General features: G+C 33.9%; 1 protein-coding gene across 16 annotated transcripts in view; it reads left to right on the forward strand.

Annotated features, from left to right (window-relative positions):
- The window catches only part of LOC129953701 (protein lap4), a 448072-nt gene that overhangs the window by 356510 nt on the left and 68913 nt on the right, over positions 1-22649 (forward strand). For all 16 annotated transcript variants that reach the window (XM_056067065.1, XM_056067064.1, XM_056067066.1 and 13 more), the window contains 2 exons: positions 3902-4001; positions 11548-11767. In XM_056067065.1, coding sequence (XP_055923040.1) covers positions 3902-4001; positions 11548-11767 — 320 coding nt within the window. The remainder of the gene's footprint in view (positions 1-3901; positions 4002-11547; positions 11768-22649) is intronic.

Here is a 22649-nt window from a genome sequence, read left to right on the forward strand (position 1 = left end):
TTTTTAAATCAATTTTTACCAAATTTACGTTCTATTTTTTGTAGATTTTATTTTTTAATGAAAAAACGGACTGTTGGATTTTTATAAAAAAAAACCACTGAATATCGAAAACAATATTTTCTGTGAAATAAAAAAAGTTTGAAGACAATACTTTTAATTTTTGAAAAGCTATTTGAGTCGAAAGTAAATTTTTACCAAGTTTTAGTATTGTTTTCTTTTTTAGGGTTTTATTTTTTATAGAAAAGTAGTTTATGCCAATATCTCAAAGTTTTTAAAAGATATTTGAGTCGAAAATCAATTTTTACGAACATTTGTTAGATTTTCTTTTAAGTTTTTATTTTTTGTAAAAAAACTGTCAATTCGATTTTTCTCAAAATTTTACTGAAAATTTAAAAACAATATTTTTTAAAAGATTAAAGTGGTTAAAAGCTAACAGCTCAAAGTTTTGAAAATATATTTGAGTCGACATTCAATTTTTACCAACTTTTGTTAATGTTTTTCTAGGTTTTTTATGTTTTTATTTAAAAAAACTGTCAATTCGATTTTTCTCAAAATTTTGCCGAACGTTGAAAACAATATTTTTTTATAATATAAAATAAGTTTGACGCCAAAATTTCAAGTTTTTGGAAAGATATTTGAGTCGAAATTGGATTTTCATCAACTTTAAGCTATGTTTTTATTTTTCATAAAAAAAAATTATCAATTTGATTTTTCTCAAAATTTTACCAGATGTTAGAAAAGTTATTTTTCGTTGCACAAAATTGGTTTGAAGATGAAATCATTTTGTATTCGTACAATTTCGAGGTGACACATTTTTTTCAGTTTCTTTTGATTTATAAAAAAAAAACGTTAATACAGAAAAATACATTACAATATATGATTTCTGGAAATTTCTGCATTATTATCTGTATGAAAAAATGTATTTGACTTCGATATCTTTTCTGGTTTTTGACCTATGGACGGCGAAATCAAATAGCGAACGTATAAACGTACACAGGCGCGCACAGACGTTCAAAAACGACAGAAAATTAATAAGAAATGCGACTAAAAATTTCGCCAAAAAATAATACTGCATTGTCCCAAAGGAAGTACACATTTTAAGTCATTTGTAAAAAAACATACAAAACATACGTCCAACGCTTGACTATAACTCCCTTCTCTAGGCTGGAGCTCCTGCGACTTACTTAGGCCTTTTGGACGGTATTAAACGTAGAGCATATACATTGATTAAATTGGTGATAATATCATCATTAGTTTCTTAACGTCTCTTAAAAATTGTAGTAACATTTTTTGTGTTACCCTTTTTACCGTTGCTTTAATGATATATGCTATAGGGAAAAAGCCAATACAAAATTTCAACCGTAATGCTCGCACTTCTAGGAATGCTCATCATCAGTAAAACCCTCGAGCCCAACTTCGGTTGTACTGTCAAATACAGAGATTCATTCTTTAGCCGTACTACTCGAATGTGGAATGCTTTACCATACAATGTGTGTTCCTAGTTCTCTGCTCACATAGTGCCTCTGCATAATAAGTGTAGTAATATCCCCTTGAGGGTGCGCTTATTATAAAAAAAGATAGAATTTTGTTCAAGTTTTATAAAAATCGACAGATGAGCACGGATGGGGAAGTCATGAGTGTGGGCGTATCCCAGCCTCTTTTCTTCAATTAGTATCTACCGACAGTTTTGATTTACAAAAAAAGTTACAAATTATACCCTACAAATTTAAGTTGACCGAAAAAAGAATATTGTTTGGAGTTTAAAACAATTTTTCAAATTTTTCAAATCTGTACGGCAAAGCATTCTTTGATTTCTGATTTGTATTTTTAAATGAAGATGTATAAAATTATCAAGTATTCCATTTCTAGTTTTCACTTCGACACTTCGTTTCTAAAGCTTCGAATGTTAGAAAAATGAAAACATTTCTTTGGCAAAATTTTCCGATTTGTAATAAAGGATCTTCCTGGTTTAAGAAACATTTAAAAAACGGATATTTCATGATTTTTTAAGAAGCTCTTTGGCTTATAAAAATGTTTGTGCTCAATAAATAACTTAGCAACATTTTAGAAGAATCAGTCATTTACGGTTTTAAAAAAACTTGAATTTAAAAACCAACAAATATTTCTCAATATTATTCATAATTCCATCCAAATAAATAAGTTAATAAATCATCATCATCACACAACCCCGGAATTAAATTATTTCCAGTTATTTATGGCCCATTAAATAAAATTCAACAGTTTTTGTCTATACATTTACCAACAAAGTAGCACCCTGAACGTTAACCTCAAATTCGAAAATAATTATATACAATCTATAATTGAACCTAAAATCTATCTTATCTTAATTTAGAGCTCTAGGAGAACCTTAATTTTCCAATAGTTGGCGTCGTCGTTGTCGTTGTCGTCCTCGTTCTCGTCGTCTCGTGTCATTAGCAAATCATCCACATAATTGCATCCACATCAATAAACGGCTAATTGACATTTCACCACGGAAACTTGCTCCATTTTCGTTCCTTTATATATCGTTTAATGTGTTTGCCCAAGAAGCTAAATCTCCCAGGACCAGGAGCACCATCTTACCAACCTATCAACCAACCAGCCAATCAACCAACCAATCTCGTATCAAGCTAATCAATGATTTGAAATTTAATTTGCCTTGGTGTCAATTCAAGAGAATAACATAGAGTTCGAGCTATGAGGTGCTGTGTTGACGAACCAAACTAGGAAAAGATATCCCACATCTGATCTGTACCCTATATCGACCCTTTTTGCGCGATTACCCAGCTGCTACTGCTACTGCTATTTGTATCCACCATCAGCCATTAAAAATAAAAATGACACGATGCGATGCGATGGCATAATTAAAATTTTGTAAAATGCCGGTGTGTAACGATTTCTTGAACTTCTCTAACCTCGAATTCGTCTCTCATGCCACTAACCGTATTAAAATTCCCATAAATATGAAATTAATTCCCATAATGAGAGAAAATCCTATCAAGATGTGGAGATGGCTTCTAAAGGAGCAAGCACCAGCACAAGCAAGGGATCCGGATTAAAAACGAGCAACGAGCTATTTTCAGAGATAGCGTTGGTTGTTGAGATGCACTCTCCGAAGAGGACCGCGCCGCGCCGCCCGCTCCCACCGACGAAATGGAGGAGTGCCTCCTTCTTATCCTTGATATTGAATTTAATTGAAAATTCTAATCTGATGTGAAATTAATTTTTGTTCGAACAGCTCTAATTAATGGGAGCTGATGGTGTTGTTGGCTTTAAGAACTAACGAGGTGGGAGGAGGAGGGCTTGAATGTGAAAGTAGATTGGGAAATTGTTGCAACAACAATCCTAAACGACTGTTCAGAATTTGCATTCTTTCTCCCCACCCCCACCCCAAAATTTTCCTCCTCTTCTCTTCAACCTGCTCTGCTCCTCTTGAATTGTTTCAACATCCCATCGGAGAAAAATATGTTTAATCTTTGAAAATAAGTTTTCCTCCCCCGTCCGCCCTCAAAATGAGCAAGGCGATAATAATATACACCTACAAGTTTTGCCCTGTGTTTCCTTTCTTTATCTTTGGTGATTAATGGTGAAGCATCTGTAATTTTACACTGACTTATGAAACTTGAATTTATTCTTTTATCCTTGTTTTGATATTTTTTTTACTTTTACTTTAACTTTGTTTTTTTTTGTATTCGTAATTTTGTGATGTTGCGAGATTTTGTTTTTTTCTTTTCCCCTTGGTGCGCTTACGAAATATTACGTATATAGTATTTATTATTATTTTTTTTAATATTTATTTATATTTTTTATTTTTCTTTAACATTATTTTATCATTTATTATAATTTTCTTGTTCTTGCTTCTTTTTGTAAATTATAATAATTTGATTTAATCATTTTGCAGTCCCCACCAACATCAGCTAAAACACCCAAATCAGTTTCGGATAAAAAGAGGTTCTTTGAATCGGCTATGGAGGATCAACATAAGCCCGCACAGAAAGCAGGTGAGTTTATTATTTTCATTCTTATTTGTTTAAAAAATTGTTCTTAAATATAGTCAAATCATAAAAACGACGACCATAGAGTTTGGAAAACCCATTAAGAAAAGTCTATAATAGTATAAAATCGTACCACATGGTGACTCTCTATCCTGCTGAAACCATATATCTTGGTGTCATATCAATATCATCCTTTCAGTCCAAAAAATATAATTGGGTAGTTTCCGACCTGTTTTGCTCTCCTAAACTAAACAGGGACTTTTTTCAGGTGCGTTGGATGTCTTGGATGACATGTCAATTAGAAATTGGGATTATATCATATTCCACAATTTTGTTTGTTGTAGTACTCATGTTTTCAAAAATCTTTTGGTTTTTCGATGCACATTAAATCAGCTTCCAATTATCTTTGAGCCCATTCATTATTTTCTGAATTGATTTAAATTTTGCCAAGTTTTAGTCTACGGAAGACCGATTTCCGTCGACCCAAGAATGCTTAGTAGGTGCTAGATGCATCCACCACACTGCTGTTAGTTTTAATCTTGGAAAGATTACTGTTACCCTATAAAAGATGTCAAAATGCTTAATCCATCCTTGTGGAAAAGTTTTCTCAGTTTCTAATAGGGTTTCTGTAGAACTCTTTCTAGAACAATGCCTTGAACTTTTTAACTGAATATTATTTGAAGAGGTAATTCCTGAAAATTTTCATCCGTCTAGAAGTTCATCAATTTTTAAAGTTGCGTTACAGTCCAGGGCGGACCTGGGTCTGAACCAAAAGTGTTTCCAGCCAGCCCGGTCCCTAGCTCGGTGTCTCCAGTTTCGCATATTAAGTTGGTTAAAAGTCAAAAACCTTCCAGGCTGGAGTTGAAATGTCCATTCGCTCTATATGACCCAGTCATCAAAGTCGTTGAACTTTTATTCTTTTAACCAGCACCCGAAGAATTTTTATCTCAAAGAACCCTAAGACGCTCTCATCTTTCTTTGAAAGGGCCCTGGAATCATCGCCGGGATGATGAGTGTCTTACAAATGGTGATTTTAGATGCCTAAAAGAGGACTTTACCACTCAGTTGCCTTCTACCTCCAAAGATCAATCAATTTGCAAGTTTGATTTCAGCGCTGGTTTCTTTGTCTGAATTAATAGCAGTGCCTACGTAGACAAGTATTTAACTTCCTCAAAGTTATAGCTGTTTGTAGTGACGTTGTGTCCTAGATGTCGTCGTTCAGTGTACTTTTTTTATGATATCATACCATTGCCTCATTGACCACTACACCCATCTTCTCCGCTTCTGTCGTAATGGCCAAAAACGCTTCTCTGACATAACTCTTTGTTCTTCTTATTAAGTCAATGTAATCGGCGTATTACAATAATTTAATAATTGTATAGACCTTTATAAAATCGTGCCTGTTGTGTTGTCGGTTAAGTTTTGCACAATTATTTCAAAAACGATGTTGAAGAAGTAGCATGACAGTAAACCACCTTCTTTGACATCAAATGTATCGGTAAGATCTTTTCTGACCTTAATAGAGCAACGTGTATTCTCCATCTTCATGCTGCACATACGGATAAGTTTGACAGGGATACCAAAACTTGACATTGCTCTGATCGTAGTCTACCCGAAAATTATATACCTTGAGGTAAAGTAAGGTTAGGTTAAAATGACTGTCCATGATGGATTAGGACACACTTACGCCATTCTTTTTGCCCATTGTAATACCAGATGAATCTGAGCTCATTGAAAACATTGGAGTAAATTATAAAACTTGAAAAGGTAATCATGTTAGTGTGTTTCAATTCGGTTAGATCGTTATAATAGAAGTCTTCTAGAAAGGTCTTTTTTTAAAGTAGAACAGCAGGTAAAGAAGAGGTGTAAAACTTTTTACTCCAGTGCAGTCAAAAAACCCCTCACAGGTTTCCAAATAGAAAAATCTGGATTCCAGTCATGGACGAAATCCTTAACAAACTGGAATACAGTGGTGTCAAAGCAGTAGCTTACGCTGATGATTTGGCTCTACTGGTGATAGGAAAATTCTTAACTACTATAAGCGAAGAACTGAACTAAGCTGTATCAAAAATTTGTACATTGACGAAAAAAATGGTGGCTTGACGATTTACCCTCTTAAACAGACTTAGATCTTTTTACAAATAAAAGGAACATTCCAGAATATACAATCGCTAGAATAGATGGAACTCCAATTAAATTATCAAATCAGCAAAAAAGCTAGAAGTAATCAAAGATTACTATTCTAGACAATATTGTGGATGCACACTGCAATTGTCAGACCACTACTCACTTACGGTAAAATGTTATTGTAAATTGCGTTAGACAAATCTACAAATTTAAGAACCCTCAATAGACTCAATAGGGTACAGAGAATGGCATGTATATTCATAAAAGAGGCGATGAGGACCACTGTATAAATGGAAGCAATAATCAATCTCTTACCCCTGGATCTATATGTACAAAAAAACTGCTGCAAATAGTATCTTTCGGTTGCTGGAAAATCAGACACATAAGTTATGCATAGTCCAGTACCCGTGGCATGATGATTAGTGCGAAGGACTGTCATGCCCGGGTCTTGGGTTCGATCCCTGCCTATGCCACCTAAAGTTTTTTCACGGGTACTGCCTCTTGTGAGGAATTGACAAATTCTCCAAGAGTAATTCTTGTCATGAAAAGTGCTTTCTCAAATTTTCCGTTCGGATTCGGCTTAAAACTGTAGGTCCTTTTAATCCCTGACAACAGTACTCGCACACAGGAACGGTTGAGAGTTGTCATTCACTAGACCCTAGTTCTCAAACGGACTGTTGCGCCACCCAATTTATTTATTTTTAGGATATGCATAGATTCTACGGAAGTACATAGAAAACAATGTTATCACAGACTTAATGGCGCCCTGTCAGAACTTCACTAAACCTTTTAGTGCTATCTTTCCTGATAGGAACAAATGGGTGAACAATGTTTCACACATGAGTGAGTCAAAAATATCCATATAAATATTGAAGGCTCGGAAACGGATGCTAAAAGTCTCAATCTTGCCAACTCCTTTAGACTCCCAGATGAAAGCAGTGTCATTCAAGTCGAGGTATTGGTAATGAGTAACGCCGCAAAACAGGTTTTAATGATAACGCTATTACGATGGAAGCTTGTAAATTATTGTCGCAAAGAACTAAAGCTTCTGCTTCTGAGTACCAGGTCACAGTGATGAACGTGGGGACGAAAGAGCTGATGAGCTGGCCAGGCTAGGTAGAACACTTAAGCAATCCCGTAAAAAGACTGACGTATAAACACCCCATCTTGTGGGTGAACTAAAACAGGTCCTTAGTTGAAATGATACTTAAAGAAACCAATGAAATACGGAAAAGCTTTGAAATCGGTGCAACGGCTTGGAAATGATGGCCAAATTCGACAACTAATCCGTAAGATTGCTTGTGAGCATAATAACAGGTTACAATTTGTTAGGTTAACACAATTTTGCGGCTTACCACCGATAATATGTGGAAAGGCTGAAATGATGTAAACACATCACTATGCCATACTAGAAGAAATCTTTTAGACATACACTTGTTCAATAATTTTGAAGAACTGGAAGACATTTCAGGAAGCATATTAGGCTTTATCAAAACCTTTAAATAGCAAGAGGAAGACAATCCATAGACATCATAGGTCTTTATATTTAATTCTCAGGAAAATTCAACACTTCATGGTATCACAACAATCGGTATGCATTGATCTAATTGTGGCGATAACGTCATCAATCGCCATTCCATGTACCTAACCTAAATGATAGCCAGTTGGATGAATGTAGTTTTCAGAATATGGCCGCTACCAACAGTCAAAGACCAACAATTACGCTGTTCAAACAAATTGCTTTTTTTTTGTGTCCCAAAAATAAAACAATACTCTTAATTAGAGGATTAAGATGTCCTAAATTCGAATATCGCCTTTAAATGCTTCTTTCACTTCAGGTTTTTATTATATGAAAAATTTGAATCCAAACTAAAAAGTTTACTATTAGATCAAATTTTAAAAATACCCGTTTCCAATACTAATTTCATATTTTGTAAAATATTTAAAAAAACTGTTTAGACAACAGATTACAAGAATTATACTTATTTTCAAACTGTTTTTCCTTTTCTGTGAAAAATAATTTTAGTGAAAACGATTTAGCGTTTCTTTTAGATTTTTGTGAGACAGATGAAATCTAACAACTTTTGAAGGATTTTTGAATATTATAAATATTTGAAATAATTTATGTACATATATATTTCAAAAAAATATTAAAGAAAAAGATTATAGATTTCGAAAACCAAATGAGATAGGCTCAAAAAGCTATACGTGTTTTTTTCGAATTTCAAAAAGTGATGTCTCAAAAACCTGCCGTGATACATTAATTTTTAAGTATGATTTTAATTAAGGCCACCAAAAAAAGTTCGAAAAATGCAATTTTAATGCCATTAAGAACATCTTGTCGACCAGTGTTATTGAATAACTTGAATAAATAAGCAAAACTGGTTTGACAGTGATTGCATGAGAGCTAGGAACCTATCTTTTGCGTACTTCAAATTATTCAGAACGACCAATAACATCAATTTTAGAATCCTCTATGTGACAGCGAACAAACAATTAAAAAATCTTTGTAAAGCAAAAAAGCGAAATTTTGATGGAAAAAACATCGAAATAGTAAACAGCGCGAATAACTCCATGGAGTTCTGGAAAGCAATTGGCCTTGTGAGTGGAAAAAAGATTCCAACGGCTACAATACTGCACATTGAACAATTGAAAATCAATTTTACAAGTTTGTTCAACACTTCACACATAGCACCATTATTTCAATATGCACCGCTTTCATTAATTAATGAGTCTGGATGCGACTATATCCCAAAATGAGGTAAAAAAAGTTATTATAAAAGCAAAAAAAGATAAAGCACCAGGGGAGGATAGAACACTGTATGAATATTTTTAAAATATTACACCAGATTTCTTACGGCTTCTAACTTTGGAGTACAACACAATTTTCGACACCGCTGACGTCCCAGAGAGTTTTCGAAAGGCAATTATTTGTCTGCTATATAAAAAGGTAGTTTTGAAGATCCATCAAATTATAGAGTCATCTCGTTTTTAAACACAGAAATAAAGATCCTTGGTTCTGTATTATATAATAGACTCGACGAGTAGCTCAAATATGAGCAAACATTAAACGAATTCCAAGCTGGATTAAGGAAAAACTACTCTACAATTGACCAAATTCTTTCCTTAATAAATATTGCTAATATTAATAAAAGTAAAGGAAAAAAGCTTTACGCTTTTTTGTGGATTTTCCCCGGGAAACTCTTTTTTACAAGCTTTATAAATATGGAATCTCAACTAAACTTATACCTGTCATTAGAACCACGTGCGAAGAAAAATGTCGTACGAGTTTGGGATGGAAATTATCTTTCAGATAAGTTTGGTACGTCAATGGGCGTTAAGCAAGGATGCGTTTTAATCTTCTCTTTATCTCATACATTAATGACATAACTGATTCGTTAAAAGGTGGTAGATAATAGTATAAGAGAAAAGAATATTCCAGGACTGATGATAGCGGACGATATAGTTTTCTTAGCTGAAACTATAGACGGGATGCAGTTAAAGATAAATAGGCTTCAACTTTATTGCAAAACATGGAATCTGGAAGTAAAGCTTTCTAAATCAAAAATGATGATATTCAGAAACGGTGGTGGGGAGATATTTCAGGAGGGAGAAATGGACGTTTGACGAGGAACCGATAGAAATAGTAAAGGAATAATAGTATCTGAGAGTTTTGCTTCTAACTTGAATCTAGAAAAACATTTACAATCCAAATTATCTGAAGCAAAGTCTACGCAAAGAAGTGCTACGTCTTCTGTGTGGAGAAGTTGCATTCTAAGAAATGAGGTTTCGCACATAGCTAAACACAAAGAATTTTGAGCTACCGCAATTGCAATACTGTTTTACGGAGCACAAGTATGGGGATTGGGGATATCGATCGTTTGAAGCTATGAAAAAGTTCATCCGTTTGTTTTATTAAAATTACTTTCAAGTTGCCAAGTACGAGGCGCAACTATATGTTACATCTTGAAACAGGAATAGGACCCCTCTTTTTAGACACACTTAAAATACATTTCAACTACGTGTCAAGAGTTTTGGCGATGGGTGACGAAAGAATTCCGCCAACAGTACTCACACAAGCTATCAATTCTGAAGTTTCGTGTGTTAAAGAGTGCAAGAAACTGGCTATTGAATGCTCAACTACTTTTCCAATATCAGCAGACGAAAGTATCGAGGTGCTTAAGTGGAATTCTGACGACTTGCTGAAAAAAGTCGGCAACATGATACGATAAGCTTATGAGTGAAGCTGAAACATCTTACTACAGTAAAGTTAACTTTTTCTTGAACCAAAAAACCTACTTCTTGGCAAAAAACAGTATACAAAAAATCAGTTTGTTATTTAAGTTAAGAGGTGAACTCATCAATTTTATTTTATTTTCTTAAAGTATTACTCAAACTATCAAGACTTAAAAATGGATAGTTTTGCAAACTTTGATAAGCCTAAGATTATGCGTGTGGCGATCTAGCAAGTTTTTTCTATTTACCGTAGGCTTTTAAAAGTCACTATTAATTATAGTTTTTATGGCGATTAAAGATTGACTTAGCCGTCAAACTTACAAGATTAACACATCAAATAACTATGTGTTTTGTGTTTTAACTGGAACGTACAAGTATTTAGTTAACCAGGTCAAACTATAGAGACTTCTTTATCAAATTTAAAACCCTACTACTTTATATCTCACACGTGCCCCATTGAATTCTGTTGGAAGTCTTTAATTTTTCTTTAATCAGGTCTTCCTCTTTTGGGCACTATAAGCTGAACATAACAAAAATGTATGGAAAGCTAAAGCCATTTACTTCCACCCCCTACTCAATTCCCTCAACGAAAAAAACAAAAAACGCATTTAAAACATCTCGATTCGCTCTTATATATAACATTAAAGTCCATCCAGTGGAAAGTGGATATAATTTCAACAACGTGCGCCTTTTTCAGGACTTCAACTTATTTCAATTCAAATTACTCTCCCGCATCCGCACCCACTTGCTGTTCTTATTGCATATTATTCTCTTTGAATGGCAACTTTTAGTTATTTTACTGCTTCCACCATTCACAATTAGTTCCTTTGTATTAATTGAATAGGAGAAGAAAAAATGGCTAACACCACTTAAAAAAATAAACCACCCAACCGAGATACCCCAGATCTCAGATCCTAGATCCCAGACCCACCCACCTATTTCTTTTCCTTATGCGGAGCGGTGGCCGGCGTGGCACGGGCTGAGTTGAAGCAAAGAGCACTCAGCGAAACAAGATGATTTTTTGTTTTCTTTCGTTCTATATTCCTTTTCCTACATACACTACGAGGAGACTAGGTATTCTATAGAAGTCCTTTTTATGATTTGAAGCTCGTAACGGTATCCACTCATTTACTTTAATTTTTGTTCTGTTTGTTGTTTCTTTTTTTTGTTTTTGTCTTCTACGAAATAGAAAAAGTTTTCTCCTTCCTATCGAAAGATGAAGTTGAAAAGTTGAAACAAGAAGAAGAGAAAAAAATTGCAACAATAAGACGTGATAAGAAGACCAGATTACTGGACGGATCCAATGACATAATGGAGCAATGCGAACATAACCAGGACGATGTGGATGATAATGCAAACAGTGATAATGGCGGCGATGATAATGAGAACTGTGATTCCGAGGACACGAGGTAAGTGCATGATGATTTTTTTAAAATGATGATGATGATGATGACTACCACGATGATGATCACTGCCAGGACGCGCCGCGTCTCTGTGTCGTCGTCACCGTCTTCATCGTCATTGTTGTTTTTTTTTTAAAACCATTTTTCGTCCTTCAATCAGTTTTTTCTTCCATTTATTCTCTCGTTTCGCTTATTTTTTGTTCCTTCTTCTTTTCTTTGTAAATTGCGGTGAAAGTTCGAGTTCTTTTTAATTATTTTTATTTTCTTTAAAATGTTTTCTTCTTAAACAAAAATAATAAAATGTAGGTATCCTACTTTACTTACAATCATGTACTCAATTTTTATACATATGCACAAAAATAATACACAAATACACTCAAAATAGCACACTGCACTGCAGAAAGTATAATAATATAGTCCTTAAATAACGGGAAGTGAGAAGTGGTTTCGGGTTTTTGCTTTATTTTGCTTGAGTTTTCTTCTTTTTTTTTCGTAGTATTATTTTTTTGTTTGCTTTTAATAACAAATGTTTTTTTTTCAATTTAATTTTTTAAATAGAATTTCAATTAAAAATTAAGGTTTTAGGTAAGAAAATAAAATACATGTAACTGTATCATATAATTTAAATTATTTGTTTTATATTAAATTCAATTAAGAATTTTGAAGGTTAAAGTTCGAAATTAAGTTAGAAAAGGGTGCAGGTATCTTGCTTGAATAGATATTGATGCAAGTAGCTCTAGGACTATGGTGAGGTTCCAATTCTTTTTCACTTAGCAGCATTTTAACATAGAATGTTTCTATTCTGCTGTGTCTTTTAAGTTTAAAATAAAGATGCAAGTTACTGTAACCATAAATAAATTAAGAAATAACTCATGGATTCGGCAGTACTGAAGGTAAAATAATGTTCTGATGTAAGTACTTTTTCCTTACAAACAAACTTTGATGCCGGTACTAACTTTGATTTTTCTTTATATTTTTATACGTACGTATTCAAATGCTCTTCCTCTTTATAGGAAAACCCTTTCCCATAGCAAATTATTGTAATGGGTCCGATTTGTCGAATTGAAAATTTTTACATTTCTCTCCATTTCAAAGCCCCTAGAGTCGAAATAAATGATTTTTGGAAAGATGCCTGTGCCTGCGGGCATACGTACGTTCGTACATCCAAACGGTCTCTACGTTTTTTCGTCATCCAAAGCTTAAAAACCCGAAAAGATATCGACTTTAAATAATTTTTTTTTACAGATAATAATGGAAAACAATACGCTCTTTCGGGCTCATGCAGAGTTAAAATAATTGAAAAAAAAATTTAGGATTCAAAATTTTACCTGAAAAATAAGTTTTCCTTAAAAAATTTTAAATCCATTTTATAAATAAAAACCCTAGATTTTTCAATTTTTTTTTGAAAATCGTTGCAGTGGTTTTTTAAATTAATTTTGTATATATAAAATTTTCCAATTTTGCTTTAAAAAAATGTTTGGTATGCAATTGTTTAGTAATTGTAAATATACGCTCTACATTTCAATTTCGCGAATAAATGTTGACCCGTTTTTGAGATATAGAATTTTGAAAAAATAATTCAATGATTTTTTTTAAAATCCGAAAAATAAAAATTTGAAAAGACAATATAAGACCTTATTCAAAAAAAAATTATTGAAATCGGTTCATAAGTTGCTGAGAAAATTAAAAAACGAAATAACGGTTCTATGAGCGGTACCTTTCTGAGGCAATACAAAAATATGTTTTTCTTATTACAAGAAGTCAAGAAAATAAAATTTTAGAGAAAATTAAAAAAAAATCTATCGGTTTGTTTTTGAGAAAATTCAAATTTTGGTTTTTTAACCAAACAAATTGTATGGTGGCCACTATTAGTTTTGATAAAAAACAAAAATGAAAAAAAAACGCCTAATGCGAATCTGTTCAAAATCTTAACTTCCAAGTTTGAACTCAATCGACGCAATGGTTTAGGCTGTAGGAGCGTGGACAAAGAGACAAAACACACCGGACGGCATCGGCGAACCCATTTTTTTCGACTTCTCTACCATCATAATATCATATTTGATTAAAATCTCGAGTTCGAAATTTTGCACGAATGCAAAACTTGCCATATACATATGTATGTGTATCCTATGTGTCCCAAGTAAAAAAGGTGACATTTTGGTTGACACTTAATATCTCACGAACCAATAACGCTATAGACTTGAATTAAATTGTATAGCATATATTGTAGCGTGATACCAAACAAGTATATTTTTGAAAAAAAAAAACAATCAACGCTTTTTTTATAAATACAAAAAAACTGAAAAAAAATGTGTCACCTCCAAAATTTAAAAAAAATGGTTTTATCTTCAAACCAGTTTTGTGCAACGAAAAATAACGTTTTATCAGGAACAATTTTGAGAAACATCGAATTGAAAGTTTTTTTTACAAAAAAAAACATAAACCTAAAAAAAATTAACAATAATTGGTAAACAACTTATTTTCGACTTAAATATATTTCCAAAACTTTATAAGACATTAGCTCTAAACTTATTTTATCTTTTGTATGTCTGTAAAATTTTGCAAAAAATCGAATTGACAGTTTTTTTATAAAAAATAAAAACATACAAACAATTTATAAAAGTGAGTAAAAACATATTTTAGACTCAAATATCTTTTCAAAAATTAAAAAAAATATAAGCTTCAAACTAATTTTATCTTATAGGAAATATTTTTTTGAAAATTCGGTAAAATTTTAATAAAAAAACGAATTTACAGTTTTCTTACAAAAAATAAATACTTAAAAAAAATAATAAAAGTTCGTAAAAATTGATTTTTGACTCAAATATCTTTTCAAAAATTTAAGACATTGGGTTTGAATTAATTTTATTTTATAAAAAATATTGTTTTCAACTTTCAGTATTTTTTTATAAAAATCTAACAGTCAGTTTTTTCATAAAAAATTAGTAGCTAAACAAAATAGGAAGTTAAGTTGGTAAAAAATGATGTTCGGTCCTCGAATCTCGTGAATAATAGAATACACTGAACTCAAATTAATTTCATTCTTCCAAAAAAAAACTTTTAAGAAATTTACTAATATTGGTAAAAATTGGGTCTCAAATAAAAATCTCGTTAACAAAAATAGATTTTGAATTCAACCTCTTTTATCATATGCAAAATATTGTTGGTGATTTTTATATTTTTTAGAACAATTTAACTGATAACTTTTGTTTAACAAAACACGAAGACCTGCAAACGACTAATCGACAGACGAAATGGGAAGTTATCAGTGTGGGTCGCATCCCAACTCTTTTTTTTAAATCGTTTTAAGCCGTTTTCATTGTCATGATTAATTCTGCTAACTAAACATATTACTTGGAATTTTGGAGAACTCTTTAGAAATTTGTAGTTTTTAACTTCCCATATTGTTAGGCAGATGAATTCCACAGAAATGGTACAGTAAAACCCTTTCTTTCTCAACCTCGTATCTCTAAGAGTATGTCACTAGGTTTACAGTAGGTAAAAAAAACTATGTTATTTTGTTTTATAGCATATTATCTCATCAGATAATTGTTTTACACTGATAAATCTGTTAAGTTAAGTTAAGAGATTCTTGCAGTAAACAAGGACAAAGGAAGTAAGATACTCATAAAAGGAATTTGCACCGTCATTTACGGCTAATTTGATATTGCTATTCAAATACGGGTTGGTTACACTTATGAGGTGGACAGGCACGATGTCATATCTGGATAAACGAATAGGAAAACACGCCACGCGTATTCTTAACTTTAAACTAGCGTAACCTTAATTCCCATAGCAAGTTATTGAAATCGGTACGATTCGTCGACCTGAAAATTTTTAAATTTCTTGGCCACATTTAAAGGTCCCTAGAATCCAAATCAAAGGTTTCTAGAAAGATATGTGTTATGTACCTAAGTCCGTACGCCTTTTTTCGACGGCCATATAGATATCTAGAGAACAGAGAAGATATCAATTTCAAATAAATTTCGTTTCACAGACAGTATATAACATCAAAAGGAGCAGACATCGTTTAAAAAAAGAAACACGGACCAATACCGCTAGGCGTAAAACTAATTGCTATAAATTGGAAATGTAACCTCGAATATTGCCAAATTTGGGGCAATATGCAATCCGTGTAACAGATTAAAAAAACTTTATTTTGAGCTTTAGATTGTGTCTCGCGACCTTAGGGTTTTCAAATTACATCAATTGTTGGGTTGGTTTTCGTCAACAGTTTAGCTTGAACATAGTTTTTCATATTTTTTTAAAAGAACTATAACTATAATAAAATTTTTTTCTACCGAAAACATTTAGTCTCTGAGGAACTGAATTATGGATTCAATTTCGAAGAAACATGAATGATATCAGGTGCATATTGAACATTTACATAAATGGCTGCTCCTGCTGTTTTTGATAACAGTTATTAAGCAATCGTGCGGAATTATTACGGCAATAATGTCTCGAAAGTAAGTATCAAGCTAATTACTTAATGTCACGCTTGAGTCCGGGACGGACTTGGGATCTTACCAACATGCATCTCCAGCCAGCTCGGTTTCTAGCTAGATGTCTCGCGTATCGCGTCCAATTTGTTTGGGGTCTTCACCAACCTGCCTTCGCCAGCTGAGTAGTGCGCCGTCCCTCGGGATTGCATTCGAAGACTTTCCGGGCTGGAGCGTAAATGTCCACCTGCTCCACATGACTCAGCCATCTGAGTCGTTTGAATTTTATTCTTTTAGCCAGGTCAGTGTCACTGTACAGCCAGTACAGTTTGCAGTTGTATATTCTCCTTCACTCTCAGGACCAAAAATCACCCAAAGAATTTTTCTCTTGGAGCGTCCTAGAACTTTCTCATCTTGTTTTGACAGGGTTCAGAGCTCAGAGCAATAAATGAGAACAAGGATGATGAGAGTCTTATAGATTGTGATTCAATATGCTAGAGATAGAACTATACTACTTAATTGCCTTCCAATTTCAAAGAAGCAGCGAATTGCAAGAGTTATTCTTGGTTTGATTTCAGCGCTGATGCCATCACACTTTGATCTTCCAATTATGTGAATATCATCGGCGTATCCGAATAATTGCATATAACTTTGAAAGATTGTGCCTCTTTCCAGAACGATGGTGAAGAAGTTGCATGACAGTGAATTGTCTAAAACTTTTTTCGACATCGAATGCATCGGTGAAATCTTTTCCTAGCTTGGTGGAGCAGCGTAAATACTCCATTGGTGCATACTTCCTACCAAGTCACCACCTGCTGCTTCTAATAATTTGGAAGCTATTCATCAGCTCCAGTAGTTTTATTGGACTTTAGTTTCGAAAGAGCTGTCTACACTTCGTCGAGGTCGAGCAGGCAGAGTTGTTGTTCTATGTCGCCTAGGTGGAGTGGTTCTATCTCCCTTAATGCGGAATTCGAATCGTCATCGTCGTTATATAACTTGGAAGAAATGTTCTTCCCACATTCGCAGCATAGAATGCAGTTTTACTTCGATGTCCCCCTCATCGTTGTTAAAGGTTTCGGTTCGTGGCTGGTAGCTTTGGGAGGTTTTTTTTACTTCATGTTGAAATTTACAAACCTCATACCTGATGTGACATCACTTCGACCTAAGAAGTCGGTGCTCCTCTCTGCTTTTCTGATCGTAGAGCTCGCTAGCAGCTTTGCTGTGCGGTGTGCCGTATCTCCCTATTGTGCCACCAAAGTTCCCTCCTTAGCGTTGAACGCTCCTAAGACAATTTTAAGGTCTTAAACAGGGCACTGTTCATATGTCTTGTTTAAGAGCTCGACGAATATTTCTCTCTTCACCTTTTTATTCTGTTGGGACTTGCGCCCTCATAATGGGCTTATGTTGCATATTTATCCTCGATCCGTATAGCCGTGATGCGCTCGGTCACACTATTAAAACTCAATACTTTCTACCTGAGTCTGGTTCCAGCAACAAATCCACAGGAAATCGTCGCTGCCTTTGTTCTAGGATGGCGGTAATTTCTGCCTTGCAGCAGTTTAGGGCTTCCGCTAATTATTCAGCTGCACTTGGTATATTAAGGGACCTAAAATTCCACGTACAGATCCGAAAATCGTTGTCATTATTTCGTTTGCTTGGTTCATCATCATTAAAACCGTCCATATCAGAAACTTGTTGGTGCTTCGCAACTAGGATATTTTTATTAGAAGACCAAAGCCTTAGTATAACTTCTACGACGGGGAGTTGAAAAACATTAGGTCTAATAATGTCGCCATGTCTCCTGCTGTTCCAAACAGTCCCTATATTATGTGTATGCTTTGATGATATTTCTAATATCTCTTCAAGGTCTTATCTTCATTCATTATCTTAAAAACTTTATTAGATTTGTCAAATCGATTGTACAACCCAAGCAAAAAGTATAATATCAGTACATATTCTGTTTAAGTTTAAAGACTTTTTATATCTTTATGTTTATACCCATCTCATATCCCTCTCAGAAAAATAAATATGTATTTATTTGGAAATCTCTGCGAATATCCTGTATGAATAAAATTATATCCTTATTAATAAAACAAGAAGCATAACTTTTTTCTTTTTTTAGCAAATACAAATTTTGTATTTATCTAAGCATAAAGATTAATAAACATTTTGTCGGTCTTATTCAGAAATTCCTTTCATTCCAAAGTGTGAGAGTTTGTTTTTGTTTGCATGGTGTATCATCTGTCGATTTAATCCCAAAAAATAAAAGGCGAAGTTCATCCTCCGCGTCGTCTGCAAAGTCGTCGTCCTTATAAAAAGAGCAACAAAAATAATAAAAAAAAGAATTTTTTCCTTGACAAGTTAAGTTGATTAAAGCAAAAAATAAAAAAAAAAACAGCGATATTACATTCCTCTCTTAATGGTATATGTATGTTTGTGAATTGTAAAGTTGCGATTTTCAACGAAAGGCGCGGTATTTGAATTTTCTTAGACGAATAAATGAGAAAACTTTCTTTGATTGTTTCTTTGTTTTCATTAATTTTCTTTTTTTTTTGTTGCCAATATTTTGTAACTTCCCTTCTTGGTTCCTTTTCTCTTCCAATAAATTTTAAGATGATTTTATTTAGAATACTTTGAGAAAATTAGAAAACACAACAACGTGATCAAAGTAGAAACAGAAAGGAGTATTTTTAGTTTGGAAGATATAAGGATAATAATATTTGACAACTTTTAATTTGCAGATACGAAACATCGTTTTACGACCTGTGTTTTAGTTGATTTTTTTTTTAAACAAATTTTGAAGGACTTGGCCACATATAGCGATGTGCCCTTAAGGTTACGCTAATAGCCTAGTCCTCTGTTTGTTGTCCTCAAACCAATATTCCTTGTAGGTTATAACTTTTTAATACTTCTCAAGTAAAACTTCCGCATTTAAATATCTCAAATGAAGGCCTCTAAATTCTGCGGTCTTGTTGTTCTAAGGACAATTTTTCTTTCAGTTTTGAAGTTAGCTTGCTCTGACTTTACTGATAGTGGTCAGTCTTTTTTTCTATTCGCTAGTTAACATCGTAGCCTTAATTCAAATGCGACCATAACATCAATAAAACCTGGCAGGTTTTGGAGGTATTTAGGTTGACATCTAGTTTTTTATCTCAACAAAATTCGTTGATTAATCAATTAAAACATTAAAAAGTATTGGTTTTTATGTGGAAAAGAATTCAATATACATTTCATTCCAAAAAGAGTTCAATCAAGCCAGGAAGGCCTTCAATGTCTAATTCGGTTGACCAAATTTATACATGTCCACGGCAAAAAAAACTGCATTGCCCCAAAGGCGGTTAAAACCTTTGGTCATTTGAAGAATTCTTCCTCTTCCTCAATTCCTAAGCTCATTGTAAATGACTTTCCTATTGTTTGCTCTTTAAAGAAACCTAATCTCTTTGCCAGACAGTTCCCTTCAATGTCCTTGCTATTGTTCTAAAGAGGTGTTCTTCAAGGCTACCAAGACCACTGCGTAATCTTTTTTATCTGTCTTACTCCTTATAACTCCTCACCCTCTAAATAGCGAAGGATTGCACTAACGTCTCTTCTTTCCACGGCCATGGAAACAACAACCGAAAGCTTCGTAATGACCGACAGTACAGCTTTCGCAGCAATAGGTCCAATTGTGATCTCATGGTACAAGAAGTATTGGATGGATTCAAGTCTGAAAACCACAAAATAAATAAATGCTGGTGTGCCCCAGGGCTCTGTTCTATTTCCAACACTCTTTCTTGTTTTATTAATAATCTCCAGTCTGCAACTTTTAAACCATTGCATTGTTTCGCTGACGAAAGTACTCTTAGCTTTTCATATTCGCTTTGACGCTCACACCCGACTTCTTTTGATGTGGAACTGCAACGACAGAATATCATAACCTCATTAAATTCCGACTTAAACAGCATTGGTCAATGGGGAGTAAAAACCCACATGGAGTTTAATGCTTTGAAAACCCAATTCTGTCTTGTATGGTGAAAGGGAAATATAGTCCTCAAGCCATTATCCATGGATGGCACTTACATCTATGAGAATAAAAATCTCGATATTCTCGGTATGTGTGTCAGCAACCACCTCGCCAAAAATTCCGTAAGGTGTTTGGATTTCCAAACAAGGCGGTGCAAAAAATTTGTCACGCCTTCTGATCTGGTTGTCATTTGCAAGACTTTTACATGTCCAAAGCTTGAGTATAACTCTCATCTTTGGACATAGAACATTTAAATTGATTAGTGATAATATCATCGTTGATTCCTGTAAGTCGCTTGAACATCGTCGTCGTAAAGTTTAATTTCTAGAGAAATTACGAGTTGAATTTCATCTCTTAAACAGTTCAACCCCAATTCTCGCGCTTCTAGAAATAGTAATCATCATACCCTTGGATCCAACTTCGATGGTACTGTCAAGTACAGATATTGGTTCTTTAGCCGAACTACACGAATGTGAAATTTTTCTCACAACGCTCTGTCTTTCCCTATCATTGCAATATTTAGAATTCAAAACCAATGTTCACCGAAATATCTTTTCGAACCCTCTCAAAGTTATATTTGCGTCTCCTTAAATCCTCATGCTTCACTTGTTTACCTTAAATATTACGAAGAACATGCGTCTTACAAATTTAAAATAATTTCTGAATTTCATTTTATCTAAACGGCTTTAAATAATAACGATTTTCAAAACCACATTGTAATTGCCGCCTCCTTCACTGATAACTTGACACACCGATTTGGATACATTTTACAGAACTTACAAATTCCTTGGGCAATGAAAATTTATCAGTGAATTCTGAATGACATCTATTTCTATTTAGCCAACGACATGTTGTTAATTTTTACGAACTCCCTCACGAAAGAACATCTTAAAAAAAAATCTAGTTCTTATCATTTTACTTCTTAAAAAAGTAAAAATTATTTTATTTGATTTCTTTTTTATATAAAATACCTTTAAATGTAAAGCAAAAGTATCTATAAAATTGCCAGAAGAATTACGTTATATTGTGGATGGGCGGCTTCTCTTCCCTCCATCTTCATCTCCATTTCTTTTTGTAATTCCCTCATTTTCATTTTGCCATCCGTTAAAACGTGACAAGCACTTGTTAATAGTCCTACAAAAAGCTGCTGCCATCTTCTACACCATCCGCATCCTGATAACATCGCCTTCGTTACTACATAACACTGGAACTTATGGAACTTGCCCCTAAATTGATACAGATCAGGTGTAACGAATGCGTAGGAACACCACTATACTTAGCGCAATATAGGTGGGTACATTATAATGATTAAAAAAGAACCGTAGGTAAAATTGCCAGTAGCTGTATAAGTAATTTGGTCCTTGTTGGATGTTTGTTTTGTACTTCATAAAGAAGCATGAAGAAAATTTAATTTTTATAATGTTAAAGATTCTTAAAGAAGGAAGGAAGTTTGTCTGCCTATGTACTGTACGTCAAAAGCAATTCAAAAATTAAGGACTATATTTTTCTTAATGAGAGGAATTCTCAATGAAATTCTGAAGACAGAAAAAGTTTTTATCTCTGCAATAAAAAACTATTTTAAATTAGTAACATTGCTATAAAATCTTTAACAACAAATATTACTTCACCAACTTTGACCTTTGATAATGTAACACCTTATGTTTGACATGGCTTACTTACTTACTTAAGGTGGCTTCAGTCCGGGGTGGCCCTAGGCCTCAACCAACCCTCCTTTCGTGCTGAAATGCTATTGTCCATTTGATTTACATAACCAAGCCATCTTAAGCGTTGAACCCCCGAAAAATTTTCTCCCGAACCACCCTAAGACACTTTCATCCTTCTTTGATAGGGTCGAAGATTCAGCGCCATAAATGAGAATCTGGATGATGAGGGTCTTATAGATAGTATATCAATTTTTAATCTTTACCCTGATCTTCAGGCTACAGCACTTTACTCTTTGTTGTCGTTAGTGTGGCCAGTGACTCTGACATTAATGCTTCAACCAAGATCTGGTCCGGTCCTCGTTCAACATAGTTCTCCATTTTTCCTGGTTACTGGCCGACGCTATCCAATTGCGCACCCCCAAAAAGCACCGATCGTATCTTTCAGACAAAGGATTGTCTTCCCCGCAATGTTGTATCATAAATCATACCGAAAAGGTCTTTGCGGGCGGTTTTTTCTTCGCTCATGCGAGCTACGTGCCCAGGCTTTGCGGTTTATTGTGTATATCTCATAGTTAAACCCCGTCCGAAATTGTTGGGCCAATTATTCTTCTCCAAGACTTTTCTATGAAGCACTGTTAAAAGGCTAAGGTGGCTTTGGCTGGGAACTGTCACGACCAGATTCTTATAAAGCAACAGTTAGGAATTTACGGTGAGATATTTGGATTTAAAGATTCTTGATAAGATATAGTAGGCTCTGTTGGCAGGAAATCCCGTTCACTTGT

Source organism: Eupeodes corollae, chromosome 1, assembly GCF_945859685.1.
Source record: "Eupeodes corollae chromosome 1, idEupCoro1.1, whole genome shotgun sequence".
NCBI lineage: Eukaryota > Metazoa > Arthropoda > Insecta > Diptera > Syrphidae > Eupeodes > Eupeodes corollae.